Source organism: Aptenodytes forsteri, unplaced genomic scaffold (assembly GCF_000699145.1).
Source record: "Aptenodytes forsteri isolate BGI_AS27 unplaced genomic scaffold, ASM69914v1 Scaffold207, whole genome shotgun sequence".
Lineage (NCBI taxonomy): Eukaryota > Metazoa > Chordata > Aves > Sphenisciformes > Spheniscidae > Aptenodytes > Aptenodytes forsteri.
Genome location: NW_008794836.1, coordinates 5567491 through 5588277, shown reverse-complemented (window position 1 = coordinate 5588277; position 20787 = coordinate 5567491). Strand labels below are relative to the sequence as shown.

Here is a 20787-nt window from a genome sequence, read left to right as displayed (position 1 = left end):
GAAACAGTGTGTTAATGAATTGCAAAACAGTGGAATCTGCCATATAGGTGGTGGCATGGTAACTGCATGACTGAAGATAAAAGTTCTTCCTTAGTTGAGCATGATGTTTAAAAAACCCAAAGAGGAGGCAGAAGGGAAATGTAGTTAGTGGTTAAAAAGGAGAACTAGAACTTAGGATTTCTGTTAGCTTTGCTACTGACTTGCTATCGTGTATTACAAATCAGTTTTTGTGGGGGTAGATCACTGCAGAGAAGATGCTTACTTTCTGATGCTAGAAAGTGGTTCAGAAGCTTATTAAATGTCGCAGTAATTATCACCCCTAGGAAAACAAATCACTGGCACAGGTAGAAAGGGATGTCCTTATACTTTTTGGTTCTGTAACTTGCTGCTTTTTCCAGCTAGTAATGAGAGGCTGTGCCAAAGCTTGACTGGTGCCTGAATCATTCGGCCAATGCTCTGCCTTCTAAAGGAGGGCTGGAGTAATCCCAGGCCAAACATCCATCTGCCTCTTATCAGGCACTCTCATGTCCTACAGCTTCACAATCACAATCCCTCCATTACTAAATCAATAAGACCGTCACCCCCCCACCAATGCACTTACAAATTGCCTTGCAAGTTTGAAAATTCTGCCATTAGGGGCTGCAAGTGGTAGTCTGGATGACATCCCCCTGGCCTAGTAAGTTACTAGCTCAATGTGGGTATTTTACCTGGCACCTGGAAGATAAATGTCGTTTAGATGAAAGTACAGTGATAATCAGCGATACCACTTTGGGTATCCTCACTGAAAATCCTGCTGACGTCCCTAAATTTCTAGATTCAAAACTTCTCTGAAGTGATTGACATGATGGAATGAGTTGGCTTGCCTCTATGTGGTAATAAGTCAGCTTGTTAGGGACTGAGACTACTAACTTGTCTGATCTCTGTTACCCCTTTATTAGCAGCCAAAATGCCAACCATTAACCATCACGTATATGCATACTCACAAGCGTGCGTGGAGACACGTGCATAGTCACATATGGACATGTTAGGCTGAGAAGTGAGAGGAAAGGAGAGGTAAGACTGTTCTCTGTGGCATTGGAGGAGGAGACTCGTGACTCCAGATACATGGGGTCTTTATATATGCCCAGGCAAGATAACAGAGCATGTTTAGTAATTTACCTAAGGCAGAAGGTTTGCACTACAGGATTTAAGTTGTAGAGCAAATAAAAAGCTACATTTCCAAATGAAGCTCTCTTCCAGCTTCTTTTATTAAAAAGGAAAGGTAGGTGTTACTGTGACAATCAACTTGAATAAGAAGGTGAAAAAGCAAATGGTTTAGTCAGGTGATGGTTGGCTAGAATTAGTAACTGTTCTTACAGATCTTCTCAGACATGTCTAACACAGTTCAGTAAGTCTGTACTCAGGCTGGAGCCAGCTTGCATTAATTCTGTAGTACCTGTAATTCTTCTAGAATTGTGTGAAGCTTCATCAGAAGCTAAATTTTATTTTTCATTTCAACTCATCCACAGGTCTAAAACATAAAGAACTTTACAAACATGGTTTTTCATTTCACTTTCATGCATCAGGCAATCATTATGCCCATTTTGAGGATGGATAAAAGCAAGAATCAGGTTAACAGTAGATCAGCAGCATAAGTCTACAGTAATTCTAGGAGTTGCAGCTATCTTTAGAACATGCAGTATGGTTTAAGTACAAACCTTCTTTCCTTCTCAGTATCTAATTAATAACAAGTATTAGACAGCAATTCCTGAAGAAGGGTACTGTATGTTAAGAAGTTTAATACTGCAATAATTTTAACTTTTTTTTTTTTTTTGCTATGATACTACTTAGAAATTTTGTTTCTATTGAACGGTAAATATTTTATCCTGGAAAACTGCATTGTCAGATGTCATGTTATGACTGTGTTTATTGGATTCAATGCATCTCCATAAAGTGCTTATAAATCACAACTTCAGTAATTTCTATTTCAGATTGCATAAGCAGATGCCAGTGTTGTGGTTCTGTACATTAACTGGTTATGATTGCAATAAAATCAATTATAAGAAATGCCATTTTGGAAGCCAACACTATAAAGCAATTTTAACATTGGCAAGCTCCCATACCCTCCCGCTTCCACCTACAGTAACTCAAGTATAGTCATTGTCATGAAGGGTCACATCTATATTCATAACTAAAAATTTCTCAAATAAATTAGTGCTGAACATAAAGCATACACCAAGCTCACTGACAGATTATTATAAGGCTGTTCTAGCCAGAAGATAGATATCTTAATCTGGGGTATAGCACTTCAGCTGTGAACAAAGGTACGGGAGCAACATCAGATACAACTTCTTTCCCTTGTAGACACAAATAACCCACACGTCCTCATTTATCTGTAAGAGACAATGTTGACCAGAATGACATCTCAGCAACTGTGGAAGCATTTCTGCCCCATATATGAGATAAAAGTATCACCTCTAACAGCAAGGACATGAAAAAAGTCTGTGTAGCATTATATTAATTTGGATTACAGCCTTCGAAATAAATTCACTCCAAAGGCCTCCTCACCAATTTATAAAATTAATTTCAGTTTCACTAGAGTTATAAACATCAGACTTTCCTGCAGGCAAAGCAAAGGTTTTCTTTTCCATGCCTTTTATTGAGCCAAGTTCAATTCCTTGACAAACCTTGACAACACTGTAAGGTACAAAAGACTAGAAAGCAGGACAGACCCATATCTAGTGCAAACTAACATAGGTGCAGTGAAGTTGGAGGGGCTGCACAGATTTATTTGGGCTATGCATTGCTCAAAACTAGAATTATCAACAGATGTTCTTCATATAAAACAGGTATCCTATATGGGAGAGTTTTCATTACAATACTAAAGGCACTTCCCTTTTCTTATTTTTTTTTTTTTTCAAATAATCTGAGGCTTTTCTGGACTATAAGAAGTCTGTCATATAGCTTACAGGAAAATCTTACATTTAGAATTATAATTATCCAGATTCTATAATTACCTTGGGTCAAGGACTAATAAACAAAATGTACTTTTGCCTCCACAAATGTGATTAGAAGCTTGATCTTCAATTCTACAAGCATCTTAGTAGTCCAAGTCATAAACTTGAAAAGATCAAGAGTTGTTAGAGACCAGGCAAGCATCTTTCAGTGTTCAGCTGAAATTGTATTTTGATTGGTTATATTTGCAAGACTGCTAAACTTAAGAGTGACCATCCCCTTGCCTGTGAAGAGAGTTGTTAGAGCCCTGGCAAGCATCTTTCAGTGTTCAGCTGAAATTGTATTTTGATTGGTTATATTTGCAAGACTGCTAAACTTAAGAGTGACCATCCCCTTGCCTGTGAAGACTCTAGCTCTTGGCTGAACTTTCAAATAGTGCTTGAATAAAACACTCACCTGTTGTTTGGTGTTTCCATTTAAACATGCATTTTTCACAGATGTGTTGATGCTTTTTCAATGACAGTAGGTTTTGTGAATAATTTTTCCCAAAAATTTTGTGGAATTTTATGCATTTTGATAAAGTTGTATATTTAGATTTTGAGTTTAAGCCTCAAGCTGAAAGTGAAGCCCAAAGATGGGGGTGATGAAGCAAGGCCCAATATGATGGGGGGAAATTACTCTGTCGACTGGCACAGTTTTTCATAGCCTTTCGTAATTGCTTGCTGTTACTGAAAGAGCCAGATGGAGTATACCCCACAGAAAATAAATCCCATGCTTAGAAATGTAAGTCAGGGCTCAGAGTCTATTGATTTTTATGGAAGTTAGAAAGAGCTAGCAACACAGTAACCTGAGTAAAAAACTAGTGGAAGGTAAAAACACAGTTCTGATTAACATGAAATTTCCTCCTTTTAAAATCAGCAAATGAAGTGATTCATGCCATTTGCAAGGGACTTTCATTTTCAGCATCAAATAGACCTTCTGTTTCAATTGAAATATTAGTTCATCTAAATCTTATTCACGTTTTTTAGATCTTCCACCACCACCCGACCCGCCCCCTGGTCAGGGTTTAAGGCAGCAAATAGTCCCTGGCCAGCGCGGAGGCTCAGCAGAGAGGAAAGGAAGCTCTCTTGAGAGGCAGCATGCACCGAACGTAGATGAAACAAAGAGCTCCCTGGACCGGCAAGCTAGGACGTCACTAGAGTGGCAGCGGCAAACCCAGGAGTGGATAAGCTCTACAGACCGCCAAGAGGATTTCAGGAAAGCCCAACACAAACAAGCCTTCGGATCAGGTGTGTGTGTGCTGCACCAGCCGAGGCAATGCAGACGGCTTCTTGACACTTCTCAGCTGAGGGTTTCTGTATCTGGCAGGAGTCTAGGATCACCTCACGCCCCTCTGTGCCAGCACTGGTGAGGCTCAGGCTGGAAAATAAGAAAAGGCAAAGTGAAATGAGAGCTTGTGATCCAAGGATTTTCCCTCCCGCAACAATGAAATCTCATTAGCACCTAACTCGTTCCATCCTTTACAGTGTTTTGGCAAATAATAATGTCAAGCATAGCGGTGGAAAAAACAGGAACGGTTTCAGGCGGGGAAGGAGAAATAGATTTTTAGAGTATTTTCTGTTGGATGTATTTATTTATACATATAGGGCCATATTTTCTAGTTCTTTCAACCTGCTTCTAAATTGGCAGCAGTTGTTTTTGCATGTCTGCAAGAAGGCTCATCCTTCTGAGCTACTGATGTTCCTTCCAGCTGTATTTAAAACACTGTCTTCTCCTTATTCAAGGATATGACAAAGTAACATTCATCTCTTAGACCTAGCAAGATGACAGCACAGGTTTTCACCTTTATACAGGACCTGCTTGTTGCCGAGTGCTGACTTTATCTCCTAAATGGATTTCAAGTTTGTAAAAATGTGTGCAGGAGGCGATGCTGAGCTGGAGTTGTAGTTCTACAACATTCGCAGATTCCTTCTCTCAGCACAACCTCACGTAAAACCTTCTGTTTCAGGTCCCCTTACTAGGGTATTTTCTTTAACCCACTAATCACATGTTATCCCAGTGCTGATTAGAGTGATACAAGAGGACAATTAAGAAGATTTTTAAAAAAAAAAGTACACTGTACATGGAGCTTTCTGTAGGGCTACACTGTTTCTTCAAGTGTATGTGTAGCTCCTACAGTAACACTAGAGGTACTCATATTATCCATCTTTTTCTTGACTTTATTCTACTATTAATGCTCCTTGTTAATCTAGCACATTAATATCAATGACATTCTAAAAAAAAATACTAGTATACAGGCAAACCTGCCATGGGGGCAGGATTTACTGAATAAAGTCCTCTTAGGAAATATTGCTACCCATATTTAAAATGTAGATATTTTAAATTCAATCCTTATTTTAAAATATAGCAATAATGGTACCATTAAACCCCCCTAATCTTTCAGCTGCATAAACAAGTGAGTGGTTGTTCGTGTTGTGAAATGGTGATGTGAAGTCACAGTTTAAAAATAGTTCATGCTACTTGGTGAAATGGCAATTTTAATTACAAAGTACAAGATGTACAAACACACAGAAAATATCCCAAATATACTTTATACATCTCATTTCTTTGTAAATTATTATTAAGGATGCTCCTCTGTCCTGGTTAGCAAGAACTCCCCTCCTTTTCCTCTGCTTCATAAGTGTACAAATAGAAGTTGACAATTATTCTGTGATACAGAGGGTATACAGTAGTAAAATTCCCATCCTGCAGGACTTGCATTTATCTGTCCTTAAACAAAAAGAACTTGATGTTGACACTTCCAGTGCCCTACACGAGCATTGAATTTAGGGCTGGAGTGATTACAGGTATCTTGTTCTTGTCAAATTCAGGATGACCAGAGCAATTGCATATTCTTTATGCATGACAAAGGGTTCCTCTTAGGAGATGTTATGGTTTTGCCCTGGTGGAGGGGTTCATAAAGTTTGTGCACAAAGTGGGCCAGAACTTCATATCTGTCTGTCTTCTCATCCCAGCTTCTTGCACTACAGTTTTCTTGCTCTGTATTCTTTTCTCTGGTAGATTTAAAAAAGGCTACTCTTGTTTGTGATACTTGTTTATATTACTAAATTTTGGGGTTATAATAATATTAATTGTGCTTCTTCCCTTTTCCTTTATTAATGACAAAGATCTCTGGAAATCTGTCCCAGTTTTCAATATATTTCCAAAAGGAGTTATTATTAGCTATCAGCTTCCAGAAAATAGCTATTTTGATGCTTAGGGGGCTTCATTCAGACATTACTAAGCTGTGAATGAAATCTTGAAAGCAAGACCTTTGGTTTGAAGTGGAATAGAATAAAAATACCTAATTCTGGGAACTGTGTTTCCACTGGTTGCTTTCAGTATAAACAAGATCACTGAGATCCTGCCAATGGCTCATTGTGGAACCGCAGTTACAGTACATCGAACATGACATTCTCAGCTACCCCTCTAAAGAAAGTAGTGCTAGATCAAGTTACAAGTTTTGATAATATTAAAAGCCTTTTGGTTATCTTATGGGGTATAGAAACATTGTTACACACATATATCCTGATTTCACAGGGGCTAGAATTATATCTTCAAATTAAAAGCTCGGTATTTCAGAGAGAAAGGCGTCAGCAAAGCCTCCCCATATTCTTTGCAGGCCTGGGGCATGGGGCACTGTTTTGAGTGTTTAATAAATGTACGCCCATTCTAAGGACTTGAGACAACTACCTTTCATGTGCTAGAATGCTGTGAAAATCTTAGCCTTTATTTTATGTCACAATTGCTTATTTTATAGGTTGCATTTATTTCTGAGGGCACAACAGATAATTTAACGCACCATATGCTCTATAATGATAATGCACTTTATATTTATTCATGGTTGTTTTTTCTCAATATTTCATTGAACCCGAAGAAGGCCTTATCCTGAGTCCACAAACTAGAAAAACAAATCAATTGACCATATATGTCATCTTCAAACTCTTTTGCAATGCTAGTGACTTTTCTTTCCATCCTTTAAAAATGTATCCAGCTTTCTGCTAAACTGATTTATGCCACTTGCTTTATTGCTGCCTTAATGCAAGCTGTTCCATATTTTAGCCAGCCTTTGGAAACCAGGTTTGCATCTAATTCTATTGTTAGGGCTTGATATATAAAGAACAGGTAACATAATTTAGGAGGCTATGGCTGTTAAATGCCATTTTACTGTGTCTTTTAAGCATTTCTTTGTATTTCAGCAAGGACAGCACACGGTCATAGCACGAAACACTGATAATGCCCTTACGTCCTGCAGCGCAAATATTCTGGTCCCCTGGGCAGGGCCAGAGGGAGATACTTTGGCAGAGAAAGAAGTCAGCTGCCTGCCCTCTTCTGCAACAGATTTACCTTACAAATGGGTTCTGTTCAATAGTAGTTCACAGGGGGAATTCCCGTGTCCTACTCACTTGTGGCAGTAGGCACAAAGAATGAAATCCTGGGTTTCTTCCACAAATTTGTTCTCATTTAGCATTTCCCTAAGTTAATTGTACCTCTGCTGCAGCCTTTGCAAAGGCGTCAAGACTGTGCATAAAAGCATTTTTATCTCCTCTTTCTTTCCAACCATCCCCGCCTACTTTTCTTTCTGTGTTCCTGCCCTCTGTCAAAGAAAGTCTGTTTCTCCTCATCAGATTGTTTAGAGTGAAGACAATGGGAGAGGCAAAATAAAAAAACCACCTTTCAGCCCAGATTCACTTTAAAAAAATGTAAGATTCAAGCAGAAGTTATCCCACTGATTACAGAAGGGGCAATTCCTGTGTTTGAGGTTAAGCATGTATACTTATATTCCTTCTTGAATTAAACTGTATTTAGCAAGGTCTCTTTCTTCAGGTTCTGAGACAGCAAAAGTGGATCATACACAGCAAAGAAATAAAACAATGCTTCTATTTTGGTGTTAAATCAGTGCTGCTGTTTTGCTTCTTAGGTTAGGATTATGACAACAATATCTCCTGGAAACTCTAATCAGATGTGATGTCTTGTTTTACTTCATGCTATATGAAGGCATAGAGTCCTATGCTTTATTGGTATTACTCCTGCTCTCGCAAGCAGTTCGTTATTACAGGTCTTCACAAAGGAAGAGGCCAAGTGAGCAAAAGTAAGCCTTTTGCTCATAATGGAACATGAAACAAGCTGCAGGAAGATTTACTCACCCCAAATATTACAACTACTACTACATTGCATAATATAATATTTTCCAATGTAATTCACAACCAGTTAAAAATCTTCAGTGTACTTTGCATCGTTAGAAATTACTGAGCTGCTGGAAGCTAATTAAATTAGCTGATATTGTATTTCTTTATCTAAATTGATTGAGGTAATGTTACCATAATTTAAGCTAAAGAAAAGGAAAAAGCACATTCATGTAGGCTTGAAGCAAAAATCTAATCATAGCTGCATTGTTTTGGAAATTACATGTGCATCTGTTTTTATTAAAGTATCTATGATTCATGATCTATTACTTCATAATGAATCTAGACTTTTTATAATTAATACAAACTAGCTCGTGAGTTTACTTGAAAGCAAGGTTAAATTCATGCTCGTTTCTTTGCCTGTGGGATACAACACTGAGTTGTGTATTTTCTTAGGTAAAATTGCCATACTATAAAGCAAGACAAAAGACAGATATCTGAGGGCAGGAATGAATATGACGTCCGTATAAGAATAGCTTGATTATTCCTATTTATAGGAATTTATTTGATATTTATTTTGTATTGTTTTGTTTTGCTTTTCTAGAAGAGGCACTCGTACCATATAGTAAACCCAACTTCCCATCCCCTGGCGGCCACAGCTCTTCAGGAACAGCTTCTTCTAAAGGATCGACCGGACCTAGAAAAGGTGAAGTCTTGCGGGGAGGTCACCAACGCAATGCCAGTGACCTTCTCGATGTAGGCTATGTGGGATCAAACAGTCAAGGACAGTTTACTGGTGAATTATGTAAGTTTATGTCTAGCTGCAGTTCAAACTCTCAAATAGAAAAAAGAGAAAAATTATAAATCTGTTGTGAAGAGAGGAGGAAGTTGAGTGTGATAATCAGATTAAATTTTACTCAGATCTTTTTGCCTTCTGAGGTGTTTTGCCTGTGATAACAAACAAATGAAGTTCTGTTCTTTGGTTTGGACCAGTTCAAATCTGTGTAAGCCATGCCAACGTTACCTGCATAGTACATCTTTCAGTGTTTAATGCTGGTGAAACACTGGGAAAATTGAAAAGAAATTCTAGTAATTTAGAATTTTCTTGGCAAAGTGTAGTGTGCTTGTCTTGGAAATGCCATTGGCAGTTTTTCTAAGAGGAGCGAATGAAAAGGGTGCTGAACTTGTTGGGCATGGTAGCAAGCTCGTGATGCCTTCTCCTTAACTTTCTGTTGCTTGATGAGCAGTATTCTGCTCTTTTTTACCTTAGATGGAGGTCCTCTTTTTTCAACTGTGTAGCCCAGTTTTTCAGTTGAATATCCCAACTCTTTCCTCAACTTCCCAGGCCAGGGGAATTATTTTCCAAACTTTTTTCTATTATTACTCAGTATCTGTTAAACCTTGTATAAAACCATGTTAATGCTGCGTAGGTGATGGTAGTACTAGATGCCAAAAGGTTTGACTCTGTTGTTTGAAGTCATCAACAGCCCAGCTAGCTCAGGCATACTGATATGTTGACTAGTAAAAGCAGCGTAGCTGTTGGCATGTCTGCCTCCTATATGCTGCAGTCAAACCCTCAGTACCTCCCGACAGTTACTGCCCAGTAGCTTGTAAGAGAGCTAATGGTGATCCACAAACCCTGAAATGTGCTCTCTCAGATACGGTGTTGGTAAGTGCCGAATTTTAGCATCCCTCACTTTTCAACTTAGAAGCGATTAACTCTCTTCTCCCAACCTGTTGAATATTCATCCTGTGCTGCGGTAATATTGCCACAGGCTTTGTTTTGTGTTTTTTCTCCTTATTACAACCTCTTTCTCTCTCTTTGTTTCTCTCTATAGAGTAGTTGAGAAGACACATTGCAAGCTGCTCTGATGGACCATCAGGTCTGAACTCATGGAAGTGATGACACTAAACAGTGCAATGAACATTTTCTTTATTTATGTACTATTAAAAGAACTGTAAATGCAATGTAAAGACACACAGCCACACATATCCCACAGATACTTTACTTGTGTTCTTCTCTTTAATACACCATCCACCTTAAACTATTCCTTGTCAGGAGTATATAAAAAAGAAAGAAAAAAAAAATCACCCTCCAGGATGAAAAGGATTTCCTTCTGTATATAATTTCTTTTGTTGCATTGCTATGCAAGCTCACCTTCTTTTTAGCTATGTTCATATTCATGTCTGTTTCTATTGGTCCGTTGTACTATATGTGAATTAATAGGCTGTGGTGCCATATATTAACTTTTAATTGTGTAACTTTTATGTTTAAAGTTTGCACTGCAATTTTATTTGGTGATAAGCACAAAACTCTACTCCTCATGACATGAAGACAAAAAGAGACTGAATGTGTGAAGGTTTACGTACTGTAAGCTACTTTGGATAATGCTGGATGTAAAGGAGTATGTTAGGTGGTTTTCCATTGGGGTGTAGAAATGAGAAAGTGACAGGCAAAACTGATGTCAGTGAAGACATTAGAGACAGATTTAAATCTTTTTAAAGCAAGCAACATAGTTGCTCTTCCTATTTAAGAAGGGGTCAGAAGTTGGAAGCGTGAGATTAAAGAGTGAATATGAAAATTAAAGGTAGCATGAGATGGCCTAGACCCTTTCAATAGAATGATGCCCTTAGTATCTGTTTTTAGCCATCCCATGCCACTAAGTAAAGGGGAAGAAAAACAAACCTTGCTACATACAGAAGAACTTAAGGTGTTTCACTAAAGCTGGTTTTATATTGCAGTTTTAAAAGACTTATTACCATTCATTTCTCCAACCCAAAATATAAGACATAGATTTCCCAGGAGAAACAAACAATATAAACTCAAGGAATACCTAGTAAGTAGTTAAGGATGCAATTTATTATTAAGACGTATTCAGGCTGCTTCCAAAAAACTGAAATGTCAGAGTATTGTATTTCATCTTTCCAATACATGTACAGTACAATAGAGGATAGAGCTGCACCACTGAAATTCATGACATTAATTGTTTTGATGCAGTCTAAACAAACCTTTATGTTCTGTTACCTGAAGTCTGCAAGAGCTGAAGCTGGATCCACTAAATTTGTAGTAAAATGTTTAGTATTTGGAAGGAAAGCAACAGTCAAATTATTTTCAGCTTGCATTAAGTAAATTTCTGGCAATACAATACATCCAAAAAGTTAGATATAAGCAAAGAAAATCTTTAACCTGTGTTTTAGTGAGTGGCTTCAAACCCTACTATGATGAGGAAGTGATGCATGTTTATACACTTTTTGAATAAACCAAACTCTGTAAGTGGACATTAATGACAGCATCCTGTCTCTTCATTAGTTTTCATGACGTTGCCCAAATCTTCTGTACCTCTCAAATCTCAATGAGTAAATTGTCAAACTTTTCTTAGCATATTGTATGTGGATAGCCCACTCATTTGATGCTTAATTTAAATATTGCATCCTACAGCTTATTTCTGTTAGTTATCTGACCACGAACACAAGTTTCCATTTGAATACCCTTTTCGTATAACCAGTCTATGTTGTTTTATATATTGCCTTGGAGCTCACCAGTATTAAGAACACTTTTAGTAATGGCAGAATTTTAGAAAAGTAAATTACAATGCTAAATATGTGTTGCTTTTCATTTCATTAACTTGTTCCATGATAAGATAAAACACTACAGCCATCAACTATAACTCAGCACTATTGAATATTAAAAAAATGCTAGTTAACTTCCCTAAGATCAAGACTGTTATTTAGCAGGTTACAAACCAAAAAAGTTGAGAAAAAAATGTATGCATTTATTTATATATGTGACCAATGAATATATGTAATTTTCCTGCTTGTTAAACCATTATAGATAAAACCATTACTTAAAAATGTGCAAAAATGTTCAAGCAAGATAAAGAAGGCATCATATTTACATATGTATGGTTTTTATTTTGGTATTATCATATGAAGAGAAGATTATTCAGGGTACAATTCAAATTTAAGTCTCTGGAAAACATTTAACTCAGTCACCGGTAGATTTTTTTTTTTTCCTTTTAATTCGAAAGCTTGTGCTGAGCTTTGGTGGAACACCTTACTCACTATATTCTACTCAAAATTCAGTATCATTAGACATTGATAAAGCCATCCCAATTACTTTCAAATACGTGTTTTATCTCTTCCACTGGAAAGTAAATGTGTGTCAGTATTAAAGCTGTGCAGTACCATGATATTCACTAACTTGTCCATCTGCTTCTGTACATTTTTGTTCATTAATAATTTGCTTACAATATTACATAAGGTGTTGTGTGTATCGCAAAGTGTCTCCATTATCTTACAGGTGATGTCTCTTCTTTTTTTTTCTCTCTCTCTTTTCTATACAGTGTACTTCCAATGAACCACAGTACATATTTTTTAAAATGCCATTTAATTTACTATTTTAAAAGAAGTATTCTTCTTTTTTTTAAAAATTTGAAAACATTTATTGTGAATAATGTGTTTAAAGAAAAGGGATGTTGTGGCAGCACTTAGAATTGTTTTTTAATTTGTTTTTTTAAAAAACTGTTTATTGGCTACAGTTTGTTCACGAAAAAGTATGACCTCTTAATGTGTTTCATTGGTATTGTTAGTGCAGCAAAGTTTAATTGGCATAAAAAGTTGGTTAATAGTACTGTTGAAGTGTGTATTGTATATTTACTGGGGAAAAAATAAAACATATTCACATTTCAAATCTATGTTAAAAGACCTTGAGTAAGGAGTCAATATGTGAAAACCCAAACTGGGAAAATCAGGCAATAATAACATAGACTGAGCTATAATCATCACTGTCCACTTACAGTAACAAGGAACATTTATATGCTGAGTTTTGGACTGAGCTAACAGCTGTCTTATAAATAGGCCAGTGGTAAACATTGCCTGTCATAGGGATTTCTGTTTAAGGTCCTGTCTATATTGGGAATAGTTGTACCAATGTAATTACACTGATACAGCTATTCTAGCGATACATCCTCCGTTTGTAGACATACTATCTCGATGTACAGTAAGGACCGCAAATGCACAGCTTACTTTGCTTAAAGCCCATAAAATAGTGGACATGTAAAACCTGTGTTCAGTGGGTCTGAACCCTTGGACTTGGGGTTTTGTACTGGTGGAGCTACTGCCAACCCAGTACAGAATACCCCCAGAACGTATAGATAGATGCTAGGTCAATCTTCCTCAATCTTTGCATTGACTATATGCTCAATTTTGAATACAGGAGGGCTGAAGGACCAAATAATAAATTGTTACATGTGCTTCAGTGGTGTATTGCTGTATGGGCAGCCATTTCAGTGATGCAAACAACAGACATTTCTTTTTTGTTATTTACTATTTCTCAAGTCCTTATCCAAGTCAGTAAAACCTTTTGAGTAACCTTTGGTTGTCACCTGAAATACAACATAAACACCGTTCCTTGGGAAAAGTACAAAAAAAAAGGAGCATGGAGTGTTTTAAGTATATTGATGCAAAAGGAAGACATGACTGTTTGAAATAATAATATGGTGGCTTATGCTTGCCTCAGCCTGTGCATTGCCAGCCAGGAAAAAAAGGTGGCTGAGAAAGAGTCCTCACAACTGACAGAGGAAAGGTAATCGGGTTGGGGGAGATTCTGGCAGGAACTTTTTCTGTTTTTAAAAAATATAGTCAGCGCCTTTGGCTTTTCTACAATTTATGCAGTTTGGGTTTTTTTATGGTTAATGGCCTTGTGGAAATTAACAGAGGAACTAGAAGGAAGTAAGCTGGCCTTCTTTTATAAAGATTGGGGTAAACTTGTTTGCTGAGGGGAGGATTTTTTAATTTCATTTTTATTTTTTTAACACGTTTTGTGGAAATTAACAGAGGAACTTAAAGGAAGTAAGCTGGCCTTCTTTTATAAAGATTGGGGTAAACTTGTTTGCTGAGGGGAGGATTTTTTAATTTCATTTTTATTTTTTTAACACGTTTTGTTCCGTCTATCGGGAACACGTTAGCTAAAAATAAATTATTTTTGAAAACCATGTGGGCAATGGACAATTCATTTAGGAGGTACATTCAAACAGCAGGAAAAATGGCAAAAAGTAATACTAAAAAAAGGAACCCATACATTGCCTTAGAATCAGCCAAGTCCACTACAGTTTCACATGTAATTCTGAACTGTTGATAATACGTATAGGCTTCATTACTTTTGGTTTCCATACCAAAACAAATTATCCAAAGTCCACAGGAGGCCTAGATCCTTGGGACACTAAATCTGGTACTTTAAATGTGTGGTTAATCCAAGCCGGTGAGACTAGAGTATGCTCGGGGTGTACGAGCCCCCGGCCCTGGCTGCTCGCACCCCAGCAGTCTCCAGCCGGGAAGCACAGGTGGCTTCAGGCTCAGCGGGTTTCAGTGGATGCCTTCGCTAGGCACTTGTCAGGCATCAAGTGTGTAGAGGCAGGGTAATTCACCAAGGATGGAGTTTTTCAAGGCAGGGAAGGTCTCCAATGAGTTAGGCATTGTGGTGATTCACATTGGGACCACTTAGTCAGGCAAGTCTCACGTTTTGGGACCACCCTCCCCAGTCCTTGTCTCAGTGCTGTCCTGCTATGGTCTGTGTGCTCAGTGCTGCTGCTACTCCCTGAATCTGGGGTGCCTGGCATGGGGGGTGCAAGAGTAGAAGAGGCGTGGTGGTACTGGGGGGCACGTAATGCTCTCCATGCATTGAGTGGCTGGATATATGCCCTGTTAGTTAAGAGGGGACCAGGGAACACAGTAGAGCAACGGTCCCGAACATCTGCTCTGGTGTTTCTAGCTCATTCCCTGCTTCTGTTTCAGATGGACCTCTTGCCCTGCCAACCGCTCCTCCACCCAAAATAACAGGTACAACTTAGAGACATCTCATGGGACCCAGAGGAGATGTAGGGCCATGCCTATGTGCTGTGAATATGGGCTGGGGATTTGGGGAGAGCTAGCTCTGAGCTCTAGTGTTGGCATGAGGACTAGATTGCTCTCTAGCTCACCTTTATTTAACTGTGTAGCTACATCCAGGAAGACCCCAGCGGAAAACAAGTTCCTAGAGCGCACCTCAGCATTGCAGCATCTCTTCTGGCATGTGACTCCTCATTCAGTCTGTCTTAGACCATCCTGAGTTCCATGCTGGCTTCTCACCACATGCTGAGGACTGAAATGGCTTACGCTGACATTTAGGCAAGTGAGGTTGTTCCTCTCTCTGCAGCAGAATGGAAAAAAAAAAAACCAACAAACAAACCAAAGAACAAAAAACAAAAACCCCAAACCTTAACCCTTACTTAAACACAAACCTTTTAAAACAATCCTCAAAAATCCTAGAAAACAAAACATTTCAGATGTACATGTTTGGGGATTCCTTTTCTTGGTATTTTGTCTTGGCTACCGTTGAAATGATCTATTTATTTTTTTAGAGCTGCTACACTCTCCCTCCACCCCTCCCATTCTCCAGTACTTATCTTTCAGCTGTAAAGAAGTTATGGTAGGGAATAATTACATTTGTGTACTTTCCGTGTTACAACTTTCAACAACAAGATGCACAGTTGCATTCAGTTCAATTGATCAAAGCCAGATGGGGATGAAATGTCTGTGTTTTTTTTCTAAAAAGGACTGCTACTATTTGTGCTGATATTTGTTCCCCATTTATGCTGATCAGTGCATCTTTTGCCTTCAAGGATGCCATTAGTAATTCTCGTTTGTATTCAAAAGCAGGAATCCATTGTGCAGCACTTGGAGAGCCACTCGGATGCAGGTAAAGAATATAACAGCTTGAGCAAGTGCTAATTAGAACCAATTAAACTTAATTGACCTCCTTTGGCAGTAAAATGCATAATAGAACTTGCTCTGTCCTTGCAAAATGGAGATCTTGCCTCTAAGCATAAGAGTGAAGCACGGTTTCATGTATCAGCCTGTAGTAATTATGTGGGTATAGCAACGAAGAAGTGGCTTGCTCCAATTTGTTTTAATAACTGAGCTCTACTGTATCAGGGCAGTGCAATAAAAGTGAGATTTCTGGTTCAGTCTATTTAAAAACCTAATTTTTACAGAGCAAATGAGCATCCCAAGATACCAATACTAATCTCTAGGAATGAGTTGGCAGCAAAATAGAGAGTTCCTTTTATAGGTAAGTAATGGTGTGAGCATAAAAAAAGGCAGTTATATGCCTGCAAGTTGGAAATGGCTCTGATGCACGGAGGCTGTGTCTATCCTGAGTAGTAGGTGTAAGCTCTGATGTGCCTGGATTGGTGCCTTTTCCAGGTGAATGATCTGCCTACAGTTTAGCATGGCTCCCCGCTGCACCTTGCAATGAGGTTGCCTTCTGCAGACTTCTGCTCAAAAAGGGGCACTGGCATCCATCCATCTGAGGTTTGCGGTGCCATGGGACTGGGGCACAGAGATGGCGTGTGCACCACTACCATAGGCACCAATGTGGACATAGTCAGAGGTATCCAAATAAAAGTAGAGAGAGAAAGAGCAGGGGAGAGAATGAAGGGTAAGAAATGTAAAATTGTATGAATTCAAAAGCATCAGTGGTGAGTGCTAAACTATACATCCCTGTGAAAAGCTGAAAAACTGTTCTTATTCATAAAACAGAATTGATCCCGTTTCAATGACCATGCTTTGCTGACTTTTTCCTTAGCAGGAACTGAATGCGACTGATTTTGTTGCTAGCTTGGCCTTACTATTAACAGCAATAAAGGTGTTAGTCAAGTGGGGACTTTGATGCAACCGATAACATCACTCTTCCTTCAGGGAATGTTCGTGTGCTGGCTTGTTAATGAATTTCTTTCCTAATGAGTATCATTAAAAACCCTTTGATTAGCTATTTGTGTGAATGCCCTTCCTTTTTTCTCTAAGCTGCTACTTGCACTAGTGGCAGCAGGATTTTGCCCTAGGCAGAAAGCGTGCAGCTGTATTCCCTACCTCATGAATACAAGTCTGAGGGAAACTGCAATAGGAAAGAGAGGAGAAAAAAAAAAAGACCTCACAGATGAGTTGAAGTTGTTTTCTATACATGTACAACCTAAGCAGGCCACTAGCATTCAAATGAGAATGTCATTAGGGGAAATGAAGAGCAATAGGTAACGATGGTGAAAGATGTAACAATAATTTACATACACCTCGAGTGCCAACAGGCAAAGAAACAAATAAAGCTATAACCTGGGGAAGGGGAATGCCAGAGAATAAATGGACCGCAACAAGCAAACAAAAAATGCCATGTCATAAAATGTAGCAAAAAGCCTGGAAAACAAAATTAAAAACAAAACAAGGCATTTCGCATCCCAGGCCCCTTAATGAGATATTGATGGCATAGAAATTGCCTACTCCTATGCAAGAAAAAAGGAAGACTGAGAAACACAAAAACAATTAGGAAACAGATTTGGCTATCTAAGGTTTAATAGAAAGAGATGTGGCATAGCAGAGCACAATTAATCACCAATTGACTGAAACACTTTCTTCTCCTGAGCTACTGCAGACATGTCTCCCCGCTCCCAATCTTAAAATGACAGGCACTTGATCCAGTTTGTATTCAAAATAAATCTCTCTCTGCCGTTCCTTCCCCAGCCCCCCAAATCTCCCAGTGAACTGCAGATTCTGATAAACAAACCTTTTGCATTTACTTTGGTGTCACAGGCTTCAAACTAGCTTCAGCCTATCCACCCCCTTCTTCCTTCTTTTCTTTTTTCCCATCAGGTATAAGCTTCATCTACATATTTTCTACCTTGTTGTTAGGCGTATAATGAGGCTTTTCTATTTTTGTCCTTCTTTGCCCAGAAAGCTGTCTTAGACATGTCACACTTAGAGATTTATACTAGTTCATTTTCACGTTTGATCTATGTGGAATATGAAGGTTTAAGTTTAAACTAGGTCACTGGGTGCCTTTAGAGCATTTCGAAGTAAGGGAGAGCCATTGAGGAGTCTCGATTTGAGTGTTTCAGCCCTGTACGCAGAGCCTGAGAAACTCGGGGTGAATGATCACAGTTGCAGAAGGATTATGGCCATATGTCACAACCTGTGTCTACTGTGCCATACGTGATTCTCTGCGTCAATGTGCACGTATTAATAGCAGCACAGGAATGTACCTTAAAACATCTGAAATAATAAGTAACTCTGAATAGTGACAACCTGCGAGTAAATCTTGGGTCTGGTGAAATCTGTGGTAAAATTTTAGCCTTTTCTTCAATCCAGATGAAGTATTAGTTCCCAGTGTAATCTCTGTAGTGTAGTAGCAGATTTTTGCCCATCAAAGGACTGCCTTTCTATCCTGTGTACCTTACAGCCCTGGGACATTCGAACATATTCTGATTTTCTCTACATGAACGTTTGTGTACGTAAAAACCTGTTTCCAAACATGGGGCTTTGAATTCCCTTCTATCGTAGTCCATATGTGCTTTTGGATCTATTGGGAGTTACCCAAATCCCACGTGTTTTCACAAGCACTTACTGCTGACTAAGACTATTCGAAGAACAACTCTTTCCATGTTTTCGTATTCTTTACTGTCTCATGCAGGCCCATGAAAGAGGACAGATACCAATTTCAGCTTTTGGTTGCTGATATGTTACACTTCTGATTTCATTGAGGGATTTAGGAGGCATGATTTCCATAGAAACTGATGTCAATTAGTTAATTGGAAACTAATGGTGAAAGTACTAAACCTCTGAGATCCGGTAAGTATCCTTGTACTTTAGCTGAGGGTAAAACCTTTCAGCACTTGTGCAGCTACTTTTTCTTTAATTAATTGGATCACAGAATTACAGCATTTTGTAATATTCCTAGTAGAGCTGTCTGGTTGAAGAAACTTCGCTTTGAAACTGAGTTGCTCTGATCAGAAACTCCTGCTTGGACCAAAACATGGACCTTTGTGGGACAAGTATATCTTACATGCCTTTCTAGCAGTAGCAGCACTGTTGAAAAAAAAAACCACCCAAAAACAAAACCAAAAAAACGAGTTAGTAAAAGCCAGGTAAATTCAGCATCCTTTAGGGAGTACTTGAGATTTCCTCTACTTTGGTCTCTGTCTGGCATAAGCCAGGAAATGTTTGGTGCAGGGATGTCTTTGTGCCTGCTGACATCCCTGGCACCTCTCGCTTCACCGGTCACACTCAGAGCTGGACCAGCCACAGGAGTGGAGGGCAAGGAGAAGAAAAGGAAAGGGAGGGGAGAATAAGAAGACATACAGTATTTCAACAACAGTTTTCAGGACAAAAAAGAATTGTTTTTTTCCAGCCAGTTCTGTAGCACATTGTGGATCTGGTGCACAGAAATACTCCTTTTGCCCACTGTCTATTTTTTTTCTTTAGATTTGGATAAATGTAAATACCTGTCTCAGAAAAGAAAATTTCAGAAAAAACCTGCCAGAACAATGTGGGGCTGTCCTCAGTGCAGGCCTCTGACCATCAATATTAGGATGTGTCAGTAAATTGATTATCGTTTGTACACTGTTCCTAGTGCTGACAATAATGATGACAGAATCCTCTTAATTGGTCCCAGGGAACAAAACTGAGACACACAATTCTCCCCTTTTTTTTACGGTGAACCGTTGCTTTTTTTTCTCAAGCACTCAATATTATCATGGTAGTCTTAAGGATGTTCTGAAGCATCTTATGCTGTTCACTTTCTTAAATCCATTTATTAAATTGAATGTGGTTGAGCATGAGGCTGACATTTGGTGATTCTCACGCAGTCTCTAATAGCTGCAGGGTGCTCATTTCTGGAAGCAGTTTTATGATGCTACAAAATGTCTTCTCTGCTTTTGCTGGCACATATCATACCATATAGCTGAAGCAGAACTGTCAGAACAGCATGTCTCTATTAGCAGACCATTGTTTGTCATCGAACTGATATTCTTGGAGTTTTTTCAACTATAGCATTGTTGCCAATGGTTAAAATTTCAAAGCTTCATAAATGACTGTGCACAGGAAGATTAATCCAGCTGGCAAACTTTCTACTTCTAAGATTTTTGTAAAAGTCATCAACAGGGGAGCCAATAATTTTCACTCTCTGATGAAGACTTCATTACGGAGCATCTGAACCCTTGTTATAATGTGGATCACTTTGACATTCTATCTGCAGTTATGTGCTTGCACTTCTAATAACACTCATACAATGGGAATTGAGCACCACAAAGAGCCTCTGAAAGTAGAGTAACTTAATTTTCCTCTGCATTCATACAGTGTACAGGTTTAGTAAGGCTCTCTCATGTTATTTGCAATGTCTTTGTTTGTCAGATTCTTCTTATTTTAATTCCCTGGTATATAAAACTTGGCAAATGTCAGCGCTTGTAACTATTAGCTTTCAAGAAACACTATCTACAGGGATGTGAGTCGTGTAGGACATGAAAAGAGTAGGTCACTCCATAATAAGCAACTGTGAAGGGAGGACAAGTTAGCTCAAAACTCTTTCTGTGTTTGTCAGATAGGTTTTGACTGTGCGCAGATTCAGAAACACTTGTCACAGGTGGTCAAAACATGCTAGGAAGAAGTACAGTGAATAATAAGGCTATGGTGCTACAATGGTATCACAACACATGAAGCAGCCATGGTAGCTGTTGTTTCATCATTCTTCAGCATTGATTTTATTATTCTGAAATGAAATTATTACAAATTTGACTTGCTAGTGGATACTGTGATATTGAGGAAATGTTATTAACATTTTTTGTCTCTGTTCTTCTTCTTTTTTTTGCCTTCTACACGCCTCCCCCCC

At 38.5% G+C, this 20787-nt stretch overlaps 1 protein-coding gene across 1 annotated transcript in view; it reads left to right on the top strand.

Moving 5' to 3' along the window:
- The window catches only part of ROBO2 (roundabout guidance receptor 2), a 427603-nt gene extending 418205 nt beyond the window's left edge, over positions 1-9398 (top strand). The window contains exons 29-31 of the mRNA XM_019470803.1: positions 3963-4223; positions 8704-8904; positions 9370-9398. Coding sequence (XP_019326348.1) covers positions 3963-4223; positions 8704-8904; positions 9370-9398 — 491 coding nt within the window. The remainder of the gene's footprint in view (positions 1-3962; positions 4224-8703; positions 8905-9369) is intronic.
- Positions 9399-20787: the final 11389 nt, after the last annotated feature.